Genomic DNA, 20,117 nt, shown 5'->3' with positions numbered 1-20,117 from the left:
CCTTTAACTAATGTCAAATCCAAATACAAAAAATTATTTAACCAGGCTGGAGAGATGGCTCAGAGGTTAAGAGCATTGCCTGCTCTACCAAAGGTCCTGAGTTCAATGCCCAGCAAACACATGGTGGCTCACAACCATCTGTGGTGGGGTCTGGTGCCCTCTTCTGGCTTGCAAGCATACACACATATGGAATATTGTATACATAATAAATGAATATTTTTTAAAAAATTATTTAACCATAAACATGTCCATTTATCAACAAGAAGTCATGGCATCGCTGTATTAAAAAAAAAAAAAACCTTGAGGCTGTAAGCAGAGAAATCAGGAAGTGAGCATGAGTTTAGTGTTAACCTTGGCTACATAGACAGTTTGAGGTCACCCTGTGCTATAATGATACTATATCTCAAAAAAAAAAAAAAAAAAAAAAGAATAGGTAAAAGAAAAAATCAGGTAGTGGTGGTGCTGCACATCTTTAATCCCAGCACCCAGTAGGGAGAGTCAGAAGGATAACTGAGTTCAAGGCCAGCCTGTGGCTTGGCAGTTAAGAGTGCTTCTTGCCCTTGCAAAGACCTGAACTCGGTTCCCAGCACCCATATGGCAGCTAATAACTACCTGTAACTAACTCCAGGAACCCCACAATATCAAAAGTAAGAATCTTGTGCTACAGAGATGGCTTGACAGAAAAGAGTACTTCTTGCCCTTGCTGAGAACCTGGGTTCAAGTCCCAGCACACACATGGCAGCTTACAACCATTCCAGGGGATTTGACAATGTCTTCTGACCTCCACAAGCACCAGGCTCACACATGTGCACTATACACACACACGTGCACTATACACACACACACACACACACTTAGATGCAGGCAAAAACATTCACGTACATAAAATGAAGTAAGTCTTTATTAAAAATAATGCAACTAAAATAATTTTTTAAAATGCTGCTACCCAAGAGGACTTTCTGGCTAGGTAGCCAAGCACCTAAGTCAGAAAAAAGCTGGAGTATTCTTATAGAGCAAGAGCTGGGGAGACAGGGCCTGTTTGTAAACTCAGACTTGCTAATTGGTCATTATAGGAGAATCAGGACCCTGGCTGCTGTCTCTTTCAAGACTTGAGTGAGAGTTACAGTCACACAGGGCAAGGCTCACAACTGACCTGAGAGTGCCATGCAGTCCAGAGCCCAACTTGCTTACTCCTCTTCCAGCTGAGTTGGTGGTATATAGGTAATGTCCGTCTGCGGTGAGACAGCGCCCCAAGTCAGCATCTGAAATCAGTTCCACACACAATAAGGCTATAAAAATGCTTTTCTAATTAAAAAAGAAAAAGTCTTAGGAAATTTACTGACATGAATCCCCAATTCAAATAACAATTTCAATGTTACCTCAACAGTAGATTAGACGGCTTGAGCCCCCAAATTGAACATAGAAGAAGCAGGTAGAAATTGGAACTAGTTTCAGGGAGTGGCAGCATATGGTTATTAGCAGGCCACTCAACCCACCTGCCATATGATTGTTCTTTTCTTTTTCAAAAAGCAAAGACCTGAGTCAATTTTGACATCTCTAACTGATCTGCAATGACTGAGAACGAGTGCTTAGTAAGAATGGCTCTTCGGAACCAGGATTTCATTAGGAGACCATGGCCACTTCATCAGTAATATAGGGGTAATAATATGTACCTAAAGGGCTGCGCTACAGCTAGAGGAGACACCTAAGTAGTAGCTCTCTGGTTCCAAACCAATATTCCCTGATGATAATGGAATTATATTGTTATAGTAATGGCAAATGTGGAATTAAATAAAATCATCTTCTTTGGATTTGCCTTTTGGATATCCTAATTTTATCTGGAAAGAATAACATGAAAGCATGACCTCCTTTTATAAAAAAAAAAAAAGTCTTATAATATTTACTTATCTATTAGTAAGTGTGTGTGTGTGTGTGTGTGTGTGTGTGTGTGTGTGTGTGTAGAAGAAAATCCACATCAAGGAGCAGATTCAGATGTCAGACTTGTCAGCAAGGGCCTGCGCCTGATGAGCCATCTCCCCAGTCGGCTTCTCTTCTTGTAGTTCCCACCTGGCTATGGGTTCCCCATTCTTAAAAACAGTTTCTCTATGTAGTAGTTAAATGATTTACTAAATTATTTTCCCAAGAATTTGTCTTAAAATGAGGCTATAGGTAAAACTTTAAGTGTTCATTTTTATAATCTTTCCCTCATTGTATTTTAAGGGAGTTTGCCTGCCTGAAGCATGTCACACTAGAGGAAATTCAATGTCACATCACTCAAACCAGCACTGGATTTAGTATTATCATAATGTTCAGTCTACTAATCTAAGAGAATAGAGATCTACTAATTCCTCCCCTCCTCCCCCAAAGGAAGAAAAACAGTGAGAGCACTGCCTGCAGAGGGAATCAAACCCAAGTCTCTGGAAGAGCAATCAGCTCTCTCTCTCTCTCTCTCTCTCTCTCTCTCTCTCTCTCTCTCTCTCTCTCTCTCTCTCTTGTTCTCTCTCTCTGTCTCTGTCTCTGTCTCTCTCTCTCTCTCTCTCTCTCTCTCTCACACACACACACACACACACACACACACACACATTTTGTTTTTCAGGGTTTCTTCATGTAGCTCTGGCTGTCCTGGAAGTCGCTCTCTAAACCAGGCTACCACCATCAGACTGCAACCAATACTTTTGCTTTATTTTAAAATTTATTTGTTTGTTTGATGTGCACTGGTGTTTTGCCTGCATATACTCTGTGTGAGGGTGTCAATCACCTGGAACTGGAGTTACAGACAGTTATGAGCTGCCACATGGGTGCTGGGAATTGAACCCTGGTTCTCTGGAAGAGCAGCCAATGCTCTTAACCATTGAGTCATCTATCTGTGGATTGCTTCTATCCCAGTATGGTATGATAGACCACGCCCTCCTGAAAGGTTGCAGCAGTGAACACCTTCAGAAAATCACTTCACTCAACTGCCAACTGAGATGAACCTGATACCATGAAAGACCTAAATAACAGCGCCCCCATTCAGCATGAAGCAGTTTGGAGAGAAAAAACTGCGCCCATATTCCCAAATATTGTTTATAAATGTTCTTTTACATTTAAAGGGGGATATTATATAGATATGAATAATTTGCATTGGTATGGATTTTAAGGTCAATTTTGTTATATGTATACGTATTTCTGATATTGATTAAGGTATTGTGATTATGTAGTTCATTTAAAATACAATGTATAATTAGGAAAGATAAGTTGTTAATGGATAATCATCAATAATAGTCAAGCTTGTAGTCATGTTAGATTTTCTAGATATATAGAGATATATTTCAGTTAGATAGGCATTCTTCATATCTTTCAAAGACTACATAACATGGCATTTAAGATGTTTTAATAACTTAGGGCTTTTCATGACAATGAGACACGCCTGCTCCTCGCAGCACCAATCTACTTCAAGATAAAGATGGGCATCGAAGAGGCTCCTTATGGAGTTTGATAGCCATTTGGGCAAGAAACTGCTCTTGCCTGGACTGTTGCATAAACTGGAAACAGAGAACCCGCATAGAGAGAACTGCTGAACTTGCCTAAAGGTGAGATGGTCTTTCGGGGTTCCTGATTCATGAAAGAGTCTGTGAGACATTCTGCAGGACACAGAAAAAAGTGACTAAACTGTCTTTAAATTTTCCTGCTTCATGGAAATGTCTACTGGATACTATGGACCTGTAGGCCAAAGATGGATGCCCCAACAATACAGAGGAACTTTGGGTGACTGTCCAGGCAGCGAGATGTCTCTGTCATTTCTAGAGTTTTAAAAGTTGCTTATTTCTTGTTTACTTAGGTAATATTATATCCTTCTGGAGTCTTTAATGGAGATGAAAAATGGATAGTTATAGTTTTCCTTAGTTATGATAAAATAGATATAAATATTGTAACTTAATTCTTGCTTGATAAATGTTTTGTTATATGTAATTTTTCTATGTTAAAGTTAAAGCCTTTCTTTTTTGTTTAAACAGAAAAAGGGGAAATGATGGAGGAGTGTCTATGTGTTACTTTCATTGGTTAATAAAGAAACTGCCTTGGCCCTTTGATAGGACAGAAAATTACGTAGGCTGAATAAACAGAACAAAATTCTGGAAAGAAGGCAGTGAGGCAGACACTTCAGGCAGTTGCCATGACTCTCCTCTCCGTGACAGACACAGGTTAAGATCTTTCCTGGTAAGACACCACCTTGTGGTGCTACATAGATTACTAAATATGGGTTAAAACAAGATGTAAAAATTAGCCAAGAAGAGGCTGAAACTAATGGGCCAGGCAGTGTTTTAAAGAATACAGTTTCCATGTAATTATTTCGGGTAAAGCTAGCCGGAGGCCAGAGCCAGGTGGCGGAAAGCAGCCTGCCGCTCCCATTTACAAGCCCTGAAACCAGTACTCTTAACTTTTACCTTTGGGCCATCTTTTTAGCTCCCCTTAATTAATTGGTTGATTGATTGATTTAGAGGCAGGGTCACACTGTAAAGCCCTGACTGTCCTCCAATTCACAGAGATCCCTGCCTCTGCCACTAGAGTGCTGGAATTAATAGTATGTGCCAACCACACCCTGTGACATCTTAAATATTTTCACTTGAAACTATTCAATTACATTTACTTGCCCATCTTTAGATCATAGTCCAAGTCCTTTAGTGTGTGTGTCTGACAAGAGACAAAAGTGAAGGGGACCAACTACACAAAACTGGCCAGGAATTGATATTCTATCTAGATAGTCTGGGACAAAGGGACTCCTTAAGTACTGGAGTTTGAAAGCAGCCTGGGCCATACAGAAAGAATGTGTCGCCAAATCAAAGGGAAAGGAAAGGAAAAAAAGGAGTGGGTGGAGAAGAGGAAGGAAGAAAATTAGAGGGAAAGAAGGAAGAGCGGAAAGAGGAAAAGGAGCAGAAGAAAGAATTACTCTACAAGTACTCTAAGAAACACATCCTTCACCTGAACACAAAAGCAAACACATCAGCCTGATGCTGTCCCCTCAGAAACCCTCCCCTAGGGAACAGCAGGTGGTATGAGAAAGAATAAAAAGGCTTTAGCTCAAAGCAGAGGTTGGAGCCCATTCCAGTGAGTGCAGCCTGGGCACAGCAGGTAGTCTGCTTCTCTGGCAACTCTATGGCCAATGCCTTCCTTGCCCCTCCTCTCAGCCCTCTCCAGAAGAAAGGATTATAAGAGAATGGCTCCAGGCTGTGAGAGCTAAGCAGCCATTGCTCACACTGATGGGGAGGAGTGTGTGCCTTAGACTTAATGGGGAGGAGTCTCAGAAAGGGCTGCGAATGAAGGAGTGTGCTAGACAGGCTCTCAGCTCAATCTATACACATCTATCCTGCACCAATCTCTCAGAGGCACAGGGTTTTTTCTTTTCTTATTCTATTTCATCAGTTATCTAACAGCTAATGACATACTATGATATAATGTTACAGTAAGTAATGTCATTATAATAACTGGTGGTCAACTACAATGACAAATCAGTTTGGAAACAAATCCTACTTTTGGCAAGCTATACTGCCCAGTGGGAGGGCAGTGCACAGTGTAGAGCAGTACGGATGACCTGGGTGCTGTCTAAACAGTTACAGAGCCAATGCTGAGGCCCCAGTCACTCAAAGAGTCTGGCAAGTAGGTTACTTAAGAGAGCCTCTGTCATTTTTGCTGAGGTCATGTAATAACCTGGCAGGTAACCCTATAAAACTGTGTAAAAATATCTCAACACTTTCTACTTTATGTAAGGGACTTAACAGTTCAGGTTTTCTTCCGTCTTCTTTTGTTTTTAGTACAGGAGGGACCATAATGAGCAGAGTAAACTATTAGAAGAAATGGCATCATGGGGCGTGTCTGACCATCTTACAAATATGCACTGCAGCTTCAGCACCTGAGAAGCAGGAGACAAGTGAAGTAACACATGCCACCTGCTAGGGTTATGGCATGGCCCTTGGCTAGAGCAGTAAAGCCTGTCCATCTGCTCACCTGTCCTTGAGCATCAGCCTTCAGACTTGCACTGATAAAGCAAACAATGTACAAGAATCTTCAGCTCTAAATTAAAACCAACTCAGGGCTCCAGCCGAAGCATTTACCACAGTAATCTAAAACCACTCTTCTCATATTTTACTGTTAACCCCAGGACACTAGCCCTTGCATTCATTACCTTTGTTCTCAGAACTGGAGCCAGTGTTGCTGTCTGGTGCAGGCAGCATGTCTTCATACCCCCAGGATACTATGTGTTTTCCCCCGAGTAAACAGGATGGGGATCCAGGTCCCCCTTCCAAAAGTAGCAGCCTGTGGGGTGAAGAATTGCAAAGACCTAAGTGTGCCCATTCCAGCAAACCAGAAGTCTACTTACCAGCTCAAAAGCAAATGCAAATGGTTTAAAGAAATATACATCTGAATACTATTCACAGTATATTTTAATAAAAAATTACAAAGCAATGTTTACAAAACTTTGGGCCAGGTAGATGGCTTGATGGTCAGAAAGCACCAAGGTCATGCAAGGTGATGGCCTGAGCTCAACCCCTGGGAAGATGTAAAAGACCATGCATGATAGTACACACCTCTAATTCCCAGCACTCCCACATTGATATGGAGTGGACAGTGGCCCAGAAGCTCACAAGCCAGGTAACCTGGAGTGTGTGATGAGGAAACAGGAAAGAACCTGTCTCCATCAGGCCGAAGGGGTAATCCCAGCAAGTGGCTTTCTTCCACAGACATACCACATACCTTGGTGTGGTATCAACATCCTCAAAAAATTTTAATTTATCTGTATATAAAATATACTCATTCTATTTTTATTTATTTATTTATTTGGAGGGGGGCTTTAGATTTTATTAATGTTGCCTCATGTAACCCAGGCTAGCCTTGAACTCCCTGATCCTTCTGCTTCTACCTCCCAAGTGCTGGAATTAATAAACATGCACCACTACACCTGGTTTTACATCCCCAGCCTAAATGTATGTTTATTAAGTGGACAAATATGTATGAGGGAAAAAGAAACAGGTAAAGAGGGCCATGTGTAGGAATCACAGCTACCAAAATGATACAAGTGGGATTACTGGATAATAAAATTGAGAAAGATTTCAGTTTCTTCTTTACACCTGAACACACTGTCATCTCATATCACAGTAAAAATTCATCACAGACTAGAACTTGTTTTTAAATTAAAAAATACATTCTAAGAACACTTTGACATTCTTAAGCAGTTAGCTATGAGTCTATATTTATTCAAAATTATCAATTAGCAAGGTTTAGTAATCTGTCCCTAAGAGCATCCATGCACAAATCTTATTTAGAAGGACAAGGATGTAAAGGGACAACTCACCTATATAAAACATCAGCGACAGGCAGGGAGCCCAGCTCAGTCTGTCTCTGTAGCAGATGGACTGTGTGGACAAAAGTCTTCAATGATCCCCTAGAGAGAAAAGGAAGGAATGGAAAAGCCACCCACACTGAAAATCAAGCAACTTGGGCAGCTAGTGCTCATCTTATTAACCACAGGAGAAGGCGCCAAGATGCTTCTATAGTTCAGAAAATATACAAACTTCAGCCATCTTACCCACAGCCACTGGCTCTGGTAGGACGTGAGTAGGGGGCCAACATAATTTCAGCTATGGAGATGTTTGCTTGCATTCCCGCTGACACAAAAATCAAAACCACAAAGCTCAAGTACCAAGCACCTGGGGATATCGTGTATGAACAGGTTCCATCACCATACCACCTGATCCTCAGGAAAGGTATCACAGGGTGAGTGAATCTCAAGTCTAACAGTGTTTCCAAACTTGACCTTAAAGGCTTTGTTAAGTAAGTTCATCCACTTCACACAGCATTTCACTTGCAGGACTCACTATGCACTGACTAGAGGCTCTGGGAAATCTGGGGTGTCAGCAGGACTGCAAAGAAGGTGCTTTCAAAAAGCACAAGGCCCACCTGGCAGCACTCCAGATATAGATCACCAGAACCTGCCCAGACTAACAGCCGCCTGGACCTTGCTTGTCACCCTCTTCTCTTAAGCAAGCCTTAATTGGCAGGTATTCTGTGCCTAACCTCAACAAACAGAGTGCCTATCACAAGACCTAGCAGACTCAGGCTTCCTTTTAATTTGATCCTTCCACTATCTCACACGTTCAAAAGACAGGTTAAGGAAGGGAGGCAGTGTAATATAAAGGCACTGCCTGTAGCCTGGAGACACAGACATTGAAACTGGGCACTGCCACGACTGCACAATCTGTCCTGTCCCCTAAGTCCTGTGGCTTCTGCCTCCATCTGCTCAATAGGCACAACTCCCTGGGAGACACTGAATTACACAGAGCGACAAAGCACAACATTTGGACAATGAAGAGCCACTAACTCTACATCATTCCAGCCTGCTGGCTTTAGTCACATTTTAAGAGAAATATGTAAAGTCTTTCCATGGCTCACAACCCCTATGTGATCTAGGTTAGACCAATCTCACCTCCTTTCCCTTCCAGTCTTTCATGACAGTCCAATGACCCTTCTTTACCGCCTGCTGCCCCTCTTCTATAGAGCTCTCTGCTGCTGGCTCTTATGCTAGCTTTTTCTCATCACCCAATCTTCAGTTCAAATACCAGGTAGCCAGTCAGTTCTGCCTCTGCCCCACCTCCACTTAGCTATCCTCCACCAAAACATCCTGGTTTTGGCCTGGAAAGATGGCTCAGCAGTTAAAAGCAATTGCTGCTCTTTCAGATGACCTGGGTTAAGTACCTACATGATGGCTTACAAGCATTTGACAACTCCAGTCCTAGGGAATCCAATGATACCTTCGGGCCTCTGCAGGCACCAAACACATAAGTGATATACAGACATAAAATAAATCTAAAAACAATTTTAAAAAAAAACACCAGTCCTGGGATTGGAGAGATAGCTCAAGTGATTAAGAGCACTGACTGCTCTTCCAGAGGACCCAGGTTCAACTCCCAGCACCCACATGGCAGTTCACAACTGTCTGTAACTCCAGTTCCAGGGGATCCGACACCCTCATACAGACATACATGCAGGCAAAACCCCAATGTACATTAAATAAATAAATCTTGAAAAAAAACACACAATCCTGCCTTCTTTTTCTCCGGCGATATCACTCTCTGAAATTACCTGATACATGTACGTGGCTGCCATGCCTCATGTTCATATAAATTCTGAAATTTTAGGGACTCTGACTGTTCACCACTGTTTCTTTTTTTTTTTTTTTTTTTTTTTTTTTTTGGTTTTTCGAGACAGGGTTTCTCTGCAGCTTTTTTAGAGCCTGTCCTGGAACTAGCTCTTGTAGACCAGGCTGGCCTCGAACTCACAGAGATCCGCCTGCCTATGCCTCCCGAGTGCTGGGATTAAAGGCATGCGCCACCACCGCCCGGCTTCACCACTGTTTCTTAATCACAGAAAAGAGTTCCTGACATAAAAGCAGTGAGTATGTAGGTTTTGCAAAATGAATCATCCCTGGACCACTGAACTGCCAACTCTATAAAATTAGAGGCCTGAATCTCTATGGCCTAGGAGTTAGCAAGAGTCCTACATGCCAGAGAGATGTTAGACTAGTATTACTTGTAAGCCAGGTTTGTAGCTAATGCCTGTGAACACAGCTAAGAAGGGAGAATCATGATCTCCCTAACAGCCCCCCCCCCAAAAAAAAGCCTCACAGCTCCCACCTCCAAATGCAGGAGAAACTGGAAACTTCCTCTCTGATGGTTAGCTTTCAAAGTTATCAGGTGGGCTGCTGGAGGAGAAAAGCTATCAGTCTCACTCAGCAATAAAGATTTAAAAGACTAAGCAACATACCCTACTGACCTTCCAGGCAATAATGGCATGACTGCTGGAGGGAGAGGGAGTCCACTCAGGGAATTCCCACTTGGGACAGTAAAACTAGACAAAAAGTCTGTGACAGGCCGGGCGGTGGTGGCGCACGCCTTTAATCCCAGCACTCGGGAGGCAGAGGCAGGCGGATCTCTGTGAGTTCGAGGCCAGCCTGGTCTACAAGAGCTAGTTCCAGGACAGGCTCTAAAAAAGCTGCAGAGAAACCCTGTCTCGAAAAACTAAAAAAAGAAAAAAAAAGTCTGTGGCAGGAAGATGACAGGTCCTTGTAGAAAAGCTACTATAGTTGTTCTGTTATGGACAAGTTGTGCCATCAAACTGTCTTCTAAATAGTTATGCTTATGCTGCTCATAGCTTAATGCTGCTGCCAACTTTGGTCAGAAGTGTCATTCTGCAGTAGGTGTCAGTTAAATACTATACCTAGCTATAGTATTGAGCATAAGTGACTGTTGTATGCTCAGCCCTAAATGGGGCATGAACATTAGCCCTCCAGGGCTCAGGGAACTTCTTGGTAGAGGTATACAAAGACAAAGCTGGGAAGGAATGGAGTGCTCTGAAATGAGGTCTTCTGGGTGACATGACTGTGTGGTCATAGTCACAGCAGCTGTTCACTACCTGTATGAGACCTACATAAGGCTGAGCCATCCACATTTGTGATGGAGTGGAGAAGGGGGCTCAGGAAGTTTCACCCCTTCTGAGGCAGTTAATGGTTGCTATGGGAGGAAGAAGCATTTTCATAGTGATTTAGTCATTGGTAAGGTACTTATGCTCCTATAAATAACCCCTAACCCATGCTCTTGTAAGCAAACTTAATTAAAAAAGAAGAGGGGGAAGAGGGAGAGAAGGGAAAAATGTTGGAGGAGGAGGAATATTCATTTCATATTTGTGCCAAATAGAATTTGGAATCTTAAACACATAATTTTAATAAGTATTGTGATTAGAATGAATCATAATTAAAAATAATTAAAAAGTAAGTTTAGTGATCCAATGTTCAATAACGAAATACTCAAAACTAAAATATTATTCCCAGCATCCTTGCTAAAGATAGTAATGTCTAAGTGGGAATTTTCTCAAAATGGAACTTTCACATTGATAATAAATCTATTCAAGCCTCAAAATTGTTTTTTTGCGTATGCAGAAAAATCAATCAACCCTAATCTAAAGCCTTTACAGAGAATCTTATTTCTGTATCATTCAATATCTCCCGAATGAAACTCATGTCAGAGTTTGTGAAATCAGCTCCTGTCTTCAGGAACTGAAGCCAACCTGTGACAGTTTGCTCCAGGCAAGGAAGCAGACAGTATAGAATGATGTTACCCTGCCTTTAAAAATGACTGGAGATTCAGTCAATTGCAGATCAATTTTGAAGCCATAAAGAAAAATCCTCTGCCAAGAGAGTTTCCCCACATAAACCTGGGTTAAAAAAGGATGATCACACCCTGCTCCTTCCCCCCAAAAAACATTCTGAGGAGGAAAGATAAGTGATTGACACTAGACAGGCAGGCCATGGTTGTTATGGGTCCCTGACAATATACTCTGAGAGGAACAAGGGCAGTGAGCTTCCTCACACGAGATCATACATGCTGTTAGGCAGGAGAATTATAAGCTGTAGACCAGCCTGGGCACTGCAGCAAGACCCTATGGGAGGGGAGAGGAAGGGACAAATACAAATCTGTTTCCTAGCGACAGCATGTCAAGCACATCAGTAGAGAGGACAGCATGCTACTACATCTTGACATAAACCGAGATATCTATCAGTTAAAGCAGGGCCCAGGACAAGTGAGGCGGCTCAGCAGGCAACGGCACTCACTACCATCCTGATGACCTGAATTCTATTCCAAAACCTCCATGGTGGAAGAAGAGAACTGATTCCTGCAAGTTGTCCTCTGATCTCCATACTCACACTATGTCATATGCATGTACCCCACATACACAATAAGTAATGCAAAATACTTAAAATATATAAATGGGAGTCCAGAAATACAATCTATGACTTAGTCTTGTGACAAGGTGAGATCCAGTAATTTGCTGAGACCCCTTTATTGACATTTAAAAAAATAATTAACATTTCCATAACATTTTGCCTTTCCTTAAAAGAGAAACACAGACATAGTACCCTCTGCTCTGTGGAAGATAGACCCCAAAAGTGATCAGCTGCAGTCAAGGCTGCTGCTCCTAGCTGTCACTAAAAGAGAGCTGGACTCATGATGTATGACTGAAGCTGTGACATTCAACACTAAAAACAGAAACACATGCTGAGATGCCCATGAAATAAACCTGGTGCAAGTGCACGAGGCAGAGAGTAAACAAGTGGCACATTGTGTCATTTTCCTTACCTGGCACATGCCAAAGCCACCAGGGCAGCGGCAGCATTCTCCTTCTGTTTGTGTGGGATGTGTCGGCCTGTGTCCGAGGTCTCCTCTAGCCAAGAGCACAGCAAGGTTTCTATCCCATTGAGACAGTCAGCAGGCTCCTTGGTCAAGCTCAGAGGCTGACAGTCACGCAGGCAGTTCAATAGCACCTCAGCAGTTATGTTACAGAGGGAGGGGTCTGTTCTACTCTGGGACTGAATAAGGGGGAAGACCAATAGGAGGCCCACCCGGGATGTGAAGGGCGCTTGCTCGGGTTGCTGCACCAAGCCCTGGCGCTTGAGTAGGGCCAAGGTTTCTTCATCACCAGAGCCTTCCCTTTCATGCTGTTCCTCCAGGGCCAGCTGGCGCTGGGCATTCCACAGTCCACGCAAGGCATTCAGGCGGTATTCCAGCAAGCGGGCATAGGCATTGCTCTGATTCCCACAAACAGAGCGCAAACGTTCTGCTAACTCGGTTGGGTTCTTGGTCTCAAATGTTAAAATCTAAAGAAAAATACAATAGAGAAGTGAGTATGTATTGCCTTTACCAAAGTCATTATGGAAGCAAATATGCCCAGTAAGTTCTACAGAGTCCACAGTACCAGGCACGGTGGCTCATAACTTTAATTCCAGCTCTCAGAAATTATATTAGATTCACAGCCTGGGCTGCAGAGTGATACCCTTCTCTAAAAAGCAAAACAAGTGGATAAAATGCTTGCCTATATATGTGAGAGTTTGGACCTCCACCATATATGTAAATGCAAGGCAGTCATGGTAGCCCACCTGCAATCTTAGAGCACTTAGGGATACAAATACAGAGGAACCCCTGGAGCAAACTGGCTAGCTAAACTAGCAAAACAAGTAACTTCTGGATTCAACTAAGATCCCTGCCTCAATATATAAGGTTAAGAGCAATCATGAAAGATACTTGATGCCAACCTCTGTCCCCAGACACACATAAAGAAAAACAAGGGGGGGCTGGAGAGATGGCTCAGAGGTTAAGAGCACTGGCTGCTCTTCCAGAGGTCCTGAGTTCAATTCCCAGCAACCACATGGTGGCTCACAACCATCTGTACTGAGATCTGATGCCCTCCTCTGGCGTGTGGGCATACATGGAGGCAGAATGTTGTATACATAATAAATAAATCAATCTTTAAAAAAAGAAAAACAAAGGAAAAAATAATTCTAAAAAGTAAAAATAGTTCACATCAAAACTTATTTCCATTCCAACCAAACAGAAAACATGACCTATAAAGTTGGTTCTTCACTGATGGATATCCCCGAACCAGTTTTTTCTGGTCAAGTTCCTTTTAAAATCCAGAATAGAACACCCAGGATGATGGCTCACCAATAGAGCACATGTTTAACCTGTTTTGGTACAATCCTCAGCACCAAATATATATATGTACACACACACACATACTTATATATACACATGTGCACACACACACACACACGTATACATGCATGCATGCATAAACAGAGGTTAGACTTACTGAAAAGTCCTCAAGATAGTCAGCAGTGCTAACCAATAATCCCAGCACTCAGGAGGCAGAGGTAGGCAGATAATCTGCTCGAGCCATCCTGGTCTACAGAGCGAGTTCCAGGACAGCCAGAACTATTACATAGAGAAAACCTGTCTCAGAAAACCAAAAAAAGAAGAAAAAAGAGAAAAGTCCCACAAGGGACTGGAGAGATGGCTCAGAGGTTAAGGGCACTAGCTGCTCTTCCAGAGGTCTTAAGTTCAATTCCCAGCAATCATATAGTGGCTCACAACCATCTATAATAGAATCTGAGGAGGAGGAGGAGGAAGAGGAGGAGAAGGAGGAGGAAAGGAAGGAGGGGAGGGAAGGGGAGGGGAAAGGAGGGGAGGGGAGGGGAGGGGAGGGGAGGGGAGGGGAGGGGAGGGGAGGGGAGGGAGAGTCCCTAAGACAGTCAACAATGTTGGCTAATAATTCTGGCACTCAGAGCAGGATCTGAGTTCAAGGCTGGTCCCAAGGAAGAAAGAGAGGGTTAGGGAGTACTCAAATCATAAAGGCAAGGCATGGTACAGAGTTTCCAGGATGCAGGAAGTTTTTTTGCTTTTCTCCAAGTCTCTCCAATTTGACTTTCCCCAAGGACAGGCCCAACCACTCCTGAATGCTGCGTGAGATCTACATCCTGAACTCCTTTGCTTCGCTGTCTTGAGAGCACTGGCTCTTTCTTAATTGAAATTCTAAGTAGATGAAAATTTAAATGACACCTCCTGAGAACCATTCATTTTGGCAAAAAAAAAAAAAAAAAAAAAAAAAAAAAAAAAAAAAATGGTGAATCCTGAACACATAAGAACTGGATGAATCTTTATCACAACACAGACAAGTAAAGGGTAGACGACAGTAAAAACAGTGTACCTCAAGACCAAACAATGGTAAACATCCCACATTTATTAGTGATCATTCTAGGCTTGAAGAATAAAGATCATATTTGTTTTTGACAATCCACTTAGTAACAGGCGTTAGTTAGAGACTTTTTGTTTTGTTTGGGTTTGGCTTATTTATTTATTTATTTATTTTGAGACAGGGTTTCTCTGTAGCTTTGGAGCCTGTCCTGGAACTTACTCTATGGCCAGGCTGGTCTTGAACTCACCTAGTGAGATCCACCTGTCTCTGCCCCCGAGTGCTGGGATTAAGCGTGTGTGCCACCACCACCTGGCGAGGAGTTAGAGACTTAATACTTATAACAATTCAGGGTCATAACTCATAGTTTAATTTTCTTCCTTCCTTTATCCTTCCTTCTTTTCTTTCTGTAGACCAGGCTGGCCTTGAACTCATAGAGACCTGCCCACCTCTGCCTCCAGAATGTTGGGATTAGAGGCGTGAGCCACCACCACCTGGGTCTAGAATAGTTCTTTCAAGTCGGTGATAACAATGTAACTAGAGCACTTGTAATAAAAATATACATATTATATACAGTTTTATTATATTCATTGCTTATATTAGAATTATATTTTCGGCTTATATTGCTATTTATTGTTTATATAAAATATATTTATAGTTTAGAGTTAACTATAGACTATTTTGTGCTTATCAGTGTATTTCAATGTTGGAGATTTCTAATAAGAATAAATTGTTATGGGGGCTGGAGAGATGGCTCAGAGGTTAAGAGCACTACCTGCTCTTCCAAAGGTCCTGAGTTCAATTCCCAGCAACCACATGATGGCTCATAACCATCTGTAATGGGGTCTGGTGCCCTCTTCTGGCCTGCAGGTATACACACAGACAGAATATTGTATACATAATAAATAAATAAATATTTTTTAAAAAATAAGTTGTTATTTAGTGGTACTGAGTTGCTTTTATATTTATAATTCATGAGTTCAGAAAACACTTATATTGAACTTTATACTAGCTACTTCAGATACCCTAAGTGGATGATCAGTGTATGAAACTAAAAGTGTACACACATGTATTGTATATCCAGGAGTAAGACTGGGTAGAAGAAATCACAAAATCTGAGTTATAATTAATCAAGTATTACCTGACCTATGCACTTTAATGATAGTTGTGTTTATTGACTTGGCAGCATCCGAAGTTACCTGTTAGATTATAGCATCTCCTTGGCAGCAACAGTCCACTTCAGATCCTCCAATTTGAAGGTCATAGTCATGGCCCAAAGCCATTTCCTGCAGATGTCCTACCTTTGGGTTTTAGTAAATCAGCTTCAGGGACACTCTATTCTTGTACTTATGAATACTGAATGACTTGTTTCAGGTCCTTATGTAAAATCACTGCTCTCCGTAACTGCTCCTAACCAAAATGCCATTAGAAAATTAATGTTTTTCTCTTTAAAACAAGGGAATGCTATTTAAAGAAAAGGGAAGCTCCCTGTCACCCTTAATCATAATGGCCACTGAGTAGTACCTTAGTGGCAAATGCTGAAGTCACCCCTTAAGACTTACAAAGTAACTCACAACCTTAAGGCAATTTTATTTTTTTTATGTGTATGGATTTTTAAACTAACAGTCATTCTGGAAAGTCTAATAGAAGGGAGGAAAATATTCACTGCAGGCTAAATCTAATTTTGACCAAGACTCAATAGTTAAAATAAGACAAATTGCATTTCTGAGTGTAGTAATACACACCTATTACTGGAGTACAAAAGAAAGCAAGATCAGGAATTCAAGGTACTTCTTGGTTACATACTGAGATTATGGCCAACCAAGGCTACATAAGACCCTTTCTCAAAAACAAACAAACAAACAAACTGGGCTGGAGATATGGCTCAGCAGTAAAGCGTGCTTACTGCTCTTGGTAAAGACACAACTCTCAAGGTCCTGATGAGGAGCAAAAGGAGGGAGATCATGAGCAAGGAAGCCAGGACCACGAGGAGTGCTTTTACCCATTGAGACGGTGGGACAGATCTAACGGGAGACTACCAAGTCCAGTCGGAATGGGACTGATGGAACAGGGGACCAAACCGGACTCTCTGAATGTGGCTGACGGAGGAGGACTGAGAAACCAAGGACAATGGCAATGAACATGAACTCTACAGCATGGATGGGCTCACTGTGAGCCTTGTCAGTTTGGTTGCTCACCTTCCTGGACTTAGGGGGAGCTGGGAGGACCTTGGACTTAACATAGTGAAGGGAACCCTGATGGCTCTTTGTCTTTGGAGAGGGGTGGAGTGGGGGTATGGGTGGAAGGGAGGGGAGGGAAGGGGGAGGAGGAGGGGAGGAGATGGAAATCTTGAATAAAAAAATGAGGAAAAAAATAAAGAATTTAAAAAAAAGAAAAAAAGAAAAAAGACACAGGTTTGGAGTCCTGTCCCAGCCACAGAAGAAGCAAGATGTGACTGCCCTGCCGAATAAGGTACCGAGCTATGTAGTTAACATAGACAAGAATAATGGGCTAATATAAGTTATGAGTTAATAAAAAGTCTGAGCTACTAGGCCAATTAGTTTATAATTAATATAGACCTCTGTGTGATTTCTTTGGACTTAATGATTGCAGGAACAGGACAGGACAGAAAATTCAGTCAACAAATGGTGCCCACATGGACAACTGCATCCACATAAAGCCTGAGAGAGCTTGGGAAGTAATTCTAGACAAAAAAATAGAGTTAAGCACAGCTTATTGACAGCAGCATTTTCTATTTGCTAGAGGCAAATGCATCTCATTTAAGAGAGGCTTCCTGACACAAAACACTTAAATGATATTGATGAAAAGCTGACAGCATGCTTTTTGGTTTTCAGCTATAGCAGGAAAAAAGCCGTGCCATTTTAAAATGCTGGATTTCTGGACTGTCCTGCCAGCGAAAACTCTGACTCTTTTCAGCAGGAGGTCCGGCTACAGAGCATTTGAATGTGGTTTGTGAGTAGACTGCTGCAGCTTGCTTGGTGGCAGGAATCTTGAAACGCCATAAAGTTGTGGCAATAAACATGGCTACAGCTGGTACCTCGCCACGAGACTGGAATCTCAGAAAGCTAAAGAATGGGCTGGAGGGCTGGAGAGATAGCTCAGTGGTTAAAAGCACTGACTGTTCTTCCAGAGGACCAGGGTTCAATTCCCAGCACCCACATAGCAGCTCACAACTGTCTGAAAATGCAGTTCCACGAGATCTGACACCTTCACACCAATGAACATAAAGTTAAATAAATCATTAAAAAATTTTTTAAAGAAAGAATGGGCTGGATTTAGCTGTCAAAGCCACAGCTTTATTCCTACACATATTGCTTAGCAAATTAAAGACTCAAGTAAATTTATTCCTACACATATTGCTTAGCAAATTAAAGACTCAACTAAAAAGCAAAACAAGTGGATAAAATGCTTGCCTATATATGTGAGAGTTTGGACCTCCACCATATATGTAAATGCAAGGCAGTCATGGTAGCCCACCTGCAATCTTAGAGCACTTAGGGATACAAATACAGAGGAACCCCTGGAGCAAACTGGCTAGCTAAACTAGCAAAACAAGTAACTTCTGGGTTCAACTAAGATCCCTGCCTCAATATATAAGGTTAAGAGCAATCATGAAAGATACTTGATGCCAACCTCTGTCCCCAGACACACATAAAGAAAAACAAGGGGGGGCTGGAGAGATGGCTCAGAGGTTAAGAGCATTGCCTGCTCTTCCAAAGGTCCTGAGTTCGATTCCCAGCAACCACATGGTGGCTCACAACCATCTCTAATGGGGTCTGGTGCCCTCTTCTGGCCTGCAGGCATACACACAGACAGAATATTGTATACATAATAAACAAACAAATAAATAAATAAATAAATAAATAAATATTTTTTTTAAAAAAAGAAAAACAAGGGGGCTGGAGAGATGGCTCAGAGGTTAAGAGCACTGGCTGCTCTTCCAGAGGTCCTGAGTTCAATTCCCAGCAACCACATGGTGGCTCACAACCATCTGTACTGAGATCTGATGCCCTCCTCTGGCGTGTGGGCATACATGGAGGCAGAATGTTGTATACATAATAAATAAATCAATCTTTAAAAAAAATGACTCATGTAATCAGAAAAAGAGAGAGAGATAAAGATAGATTCAAAGACAAAAAACTCTAAATGGTTTACTATGTGTTTAAAAATATATGTAGGCCTGGAAGAAAAAGAGAAAAAAGAAAAAAGAGTAGTTGGGTGTGATGGCACACACCTTTAATCCCAACACTTGGGAGGCAGAGGCAGGCAGATTTCTGTGAGTTCAAGGTCTACAGAGTGAGTTCCAGGACAACCAAAGATACACAGAGAACCCATCTCAAAAAGCCAAAAATTAAATGTAAAAGTAAAAGAAACAGAGGTTAAAATAAAGCTACGTAATGATGAAAAATACACAGTGTCTGGATACTGTATGTTATTATGTTCTCTTTGAATTGTTTGAATGCTGAGGAAGGAGCAACAGCTGCTATAAGATATTTGTTTATAAATGCTGCTGAATTAATCCAAGATAGGTATTTTGAAAATACCTTAACTTCAAAATTGAAGTCAAATGATATATTAGTTACTTTAGAGAAGAGGTTTTGCTTTTGTTTCAAAAAAAAAAATGAGAGGCTATGGATTTATTCTTAGTTAAGAAAATCAGGTTTGGCCGGGTGGTGGTGGCACATGCCTTTAATCCCAGCACTCAGGAGGCAGAGGCAGGGGGAATCTCTGTTGAGTTCAAGGCCGGCCTGGTCTACAAGAACTAGTTCCAGGACAGCCTCCAAACTACAGAGAAACCCTGTCTCAAAAGAAATAAAAAAAAAAAAAAAAAAAAAAGAGTGGATCACTTGATCAACTAAATTCAACTCTCAAGCTAAATAACTCTACCCGTCTTGGAAACATGTTCATTCAAACTCACTTTCAAAAACTCCTATTTTTCAAAAGGGTCTTTACATAACTGGTATCTGTGATATTAAGTTCCACTTTACTTCATTAATTTAGTCTTTAGTTGGTGCCAAAGCTGGAATGAACCTGACTTGCTACTTGATCATTTGGCTTTGGCTTTTGGATAAAGCTTTCTCTGGAACCTGATTTTCCCATAACTTCTTATGAATAACTGCTCCTGATAGAAGGACTTAGTCACATTAAGGGATCCCGGCCACAGCAGACATTGTGGCTCATGCCTATAATCACAGCACTGGAGAGATAGAAGCAGCAGGATCATTGGGTCAAAATGAGGTCTAGCTACAGAGTGAGTTCAAGGGCTACTAGAGAGACCCTATTTCAAAACAATCCTCTAGCCTTCAAAAAAAGCAAATATTATCTTCAAATGCATCAGAATTTCAATGTTTAATCTGCAGCTGGACTATCTTGTTTCAAACATTACATTTTAATGTGAATATACTAAAAGCCATGGGGAGGCAGTAAAGGGACAAATTTTATGATAAGTGAATTAGTTATATTACAATGAGTCTTTAATAAAGGTTGTGTTAATTTAAAAAAAGACTGCGTAGAATTACATAGGGAACCGTCTTTTTAATTTT

At 41.6% G+C, this 20,117-nt stretch overlaps 1 protein-coding gene across 9 annotated transcripts in view; it reads right to left on the bottom strand.

Moving 5' to 3' along the window:
- Hectd4 (HECT domain E3 ubiquitin protein ligase 4) overlaps positions 1–20,117 on the bottom strand; it is a 188,671-nt gene that overhangs the window by 137,537 nt on the left and 31,017 nt on the right. For all 9 annotated transcript variants that reach the window (XM_038345151.2, XM_038345152.2, XM_038345153.2 and 6 more), the window contains exons 2-5: positions 12,165–12,682; positions 7,328–7,417; positions 6,161–6,291; positions 1,154–1,262 (exon numbers count right to left, since the gene is read on the bottom strand). In XM_038345151.2, coding sequence (XP_038201079.1) covers positions 1,154–1,262; positions 6,161–6,291; positions 7,328–7,417; positions 12,165–12,682 — 848 coding nt within the window. The remainder of the gene's footprint in view (positions 1–1,153; positions 1,263–6,160; positions 6,292–7,327; positions 7,418–12,164; positions 12,683–20,117) is intronic.

Source organism: Arvicola amphibius, chromosome 10 (assembly GCF_903992535.2).
Source record: "Arvicola amphibius chromosome 10, mArvAmp1.2, whole genome shotgun sequence".
Classification (NCBI taxonomy): domain Eukaryota; kingdom Metazoa; phylum Chordata; class Mammalia; order Rodentia; family Cricetidae; genus Arvicola; species Arvicola amphibius.
The sequence above is the reverse complement of the archived record's forward strand: the minus strand, read 5'-3'. Positions and strand labels throughout refer to the sequence as shown.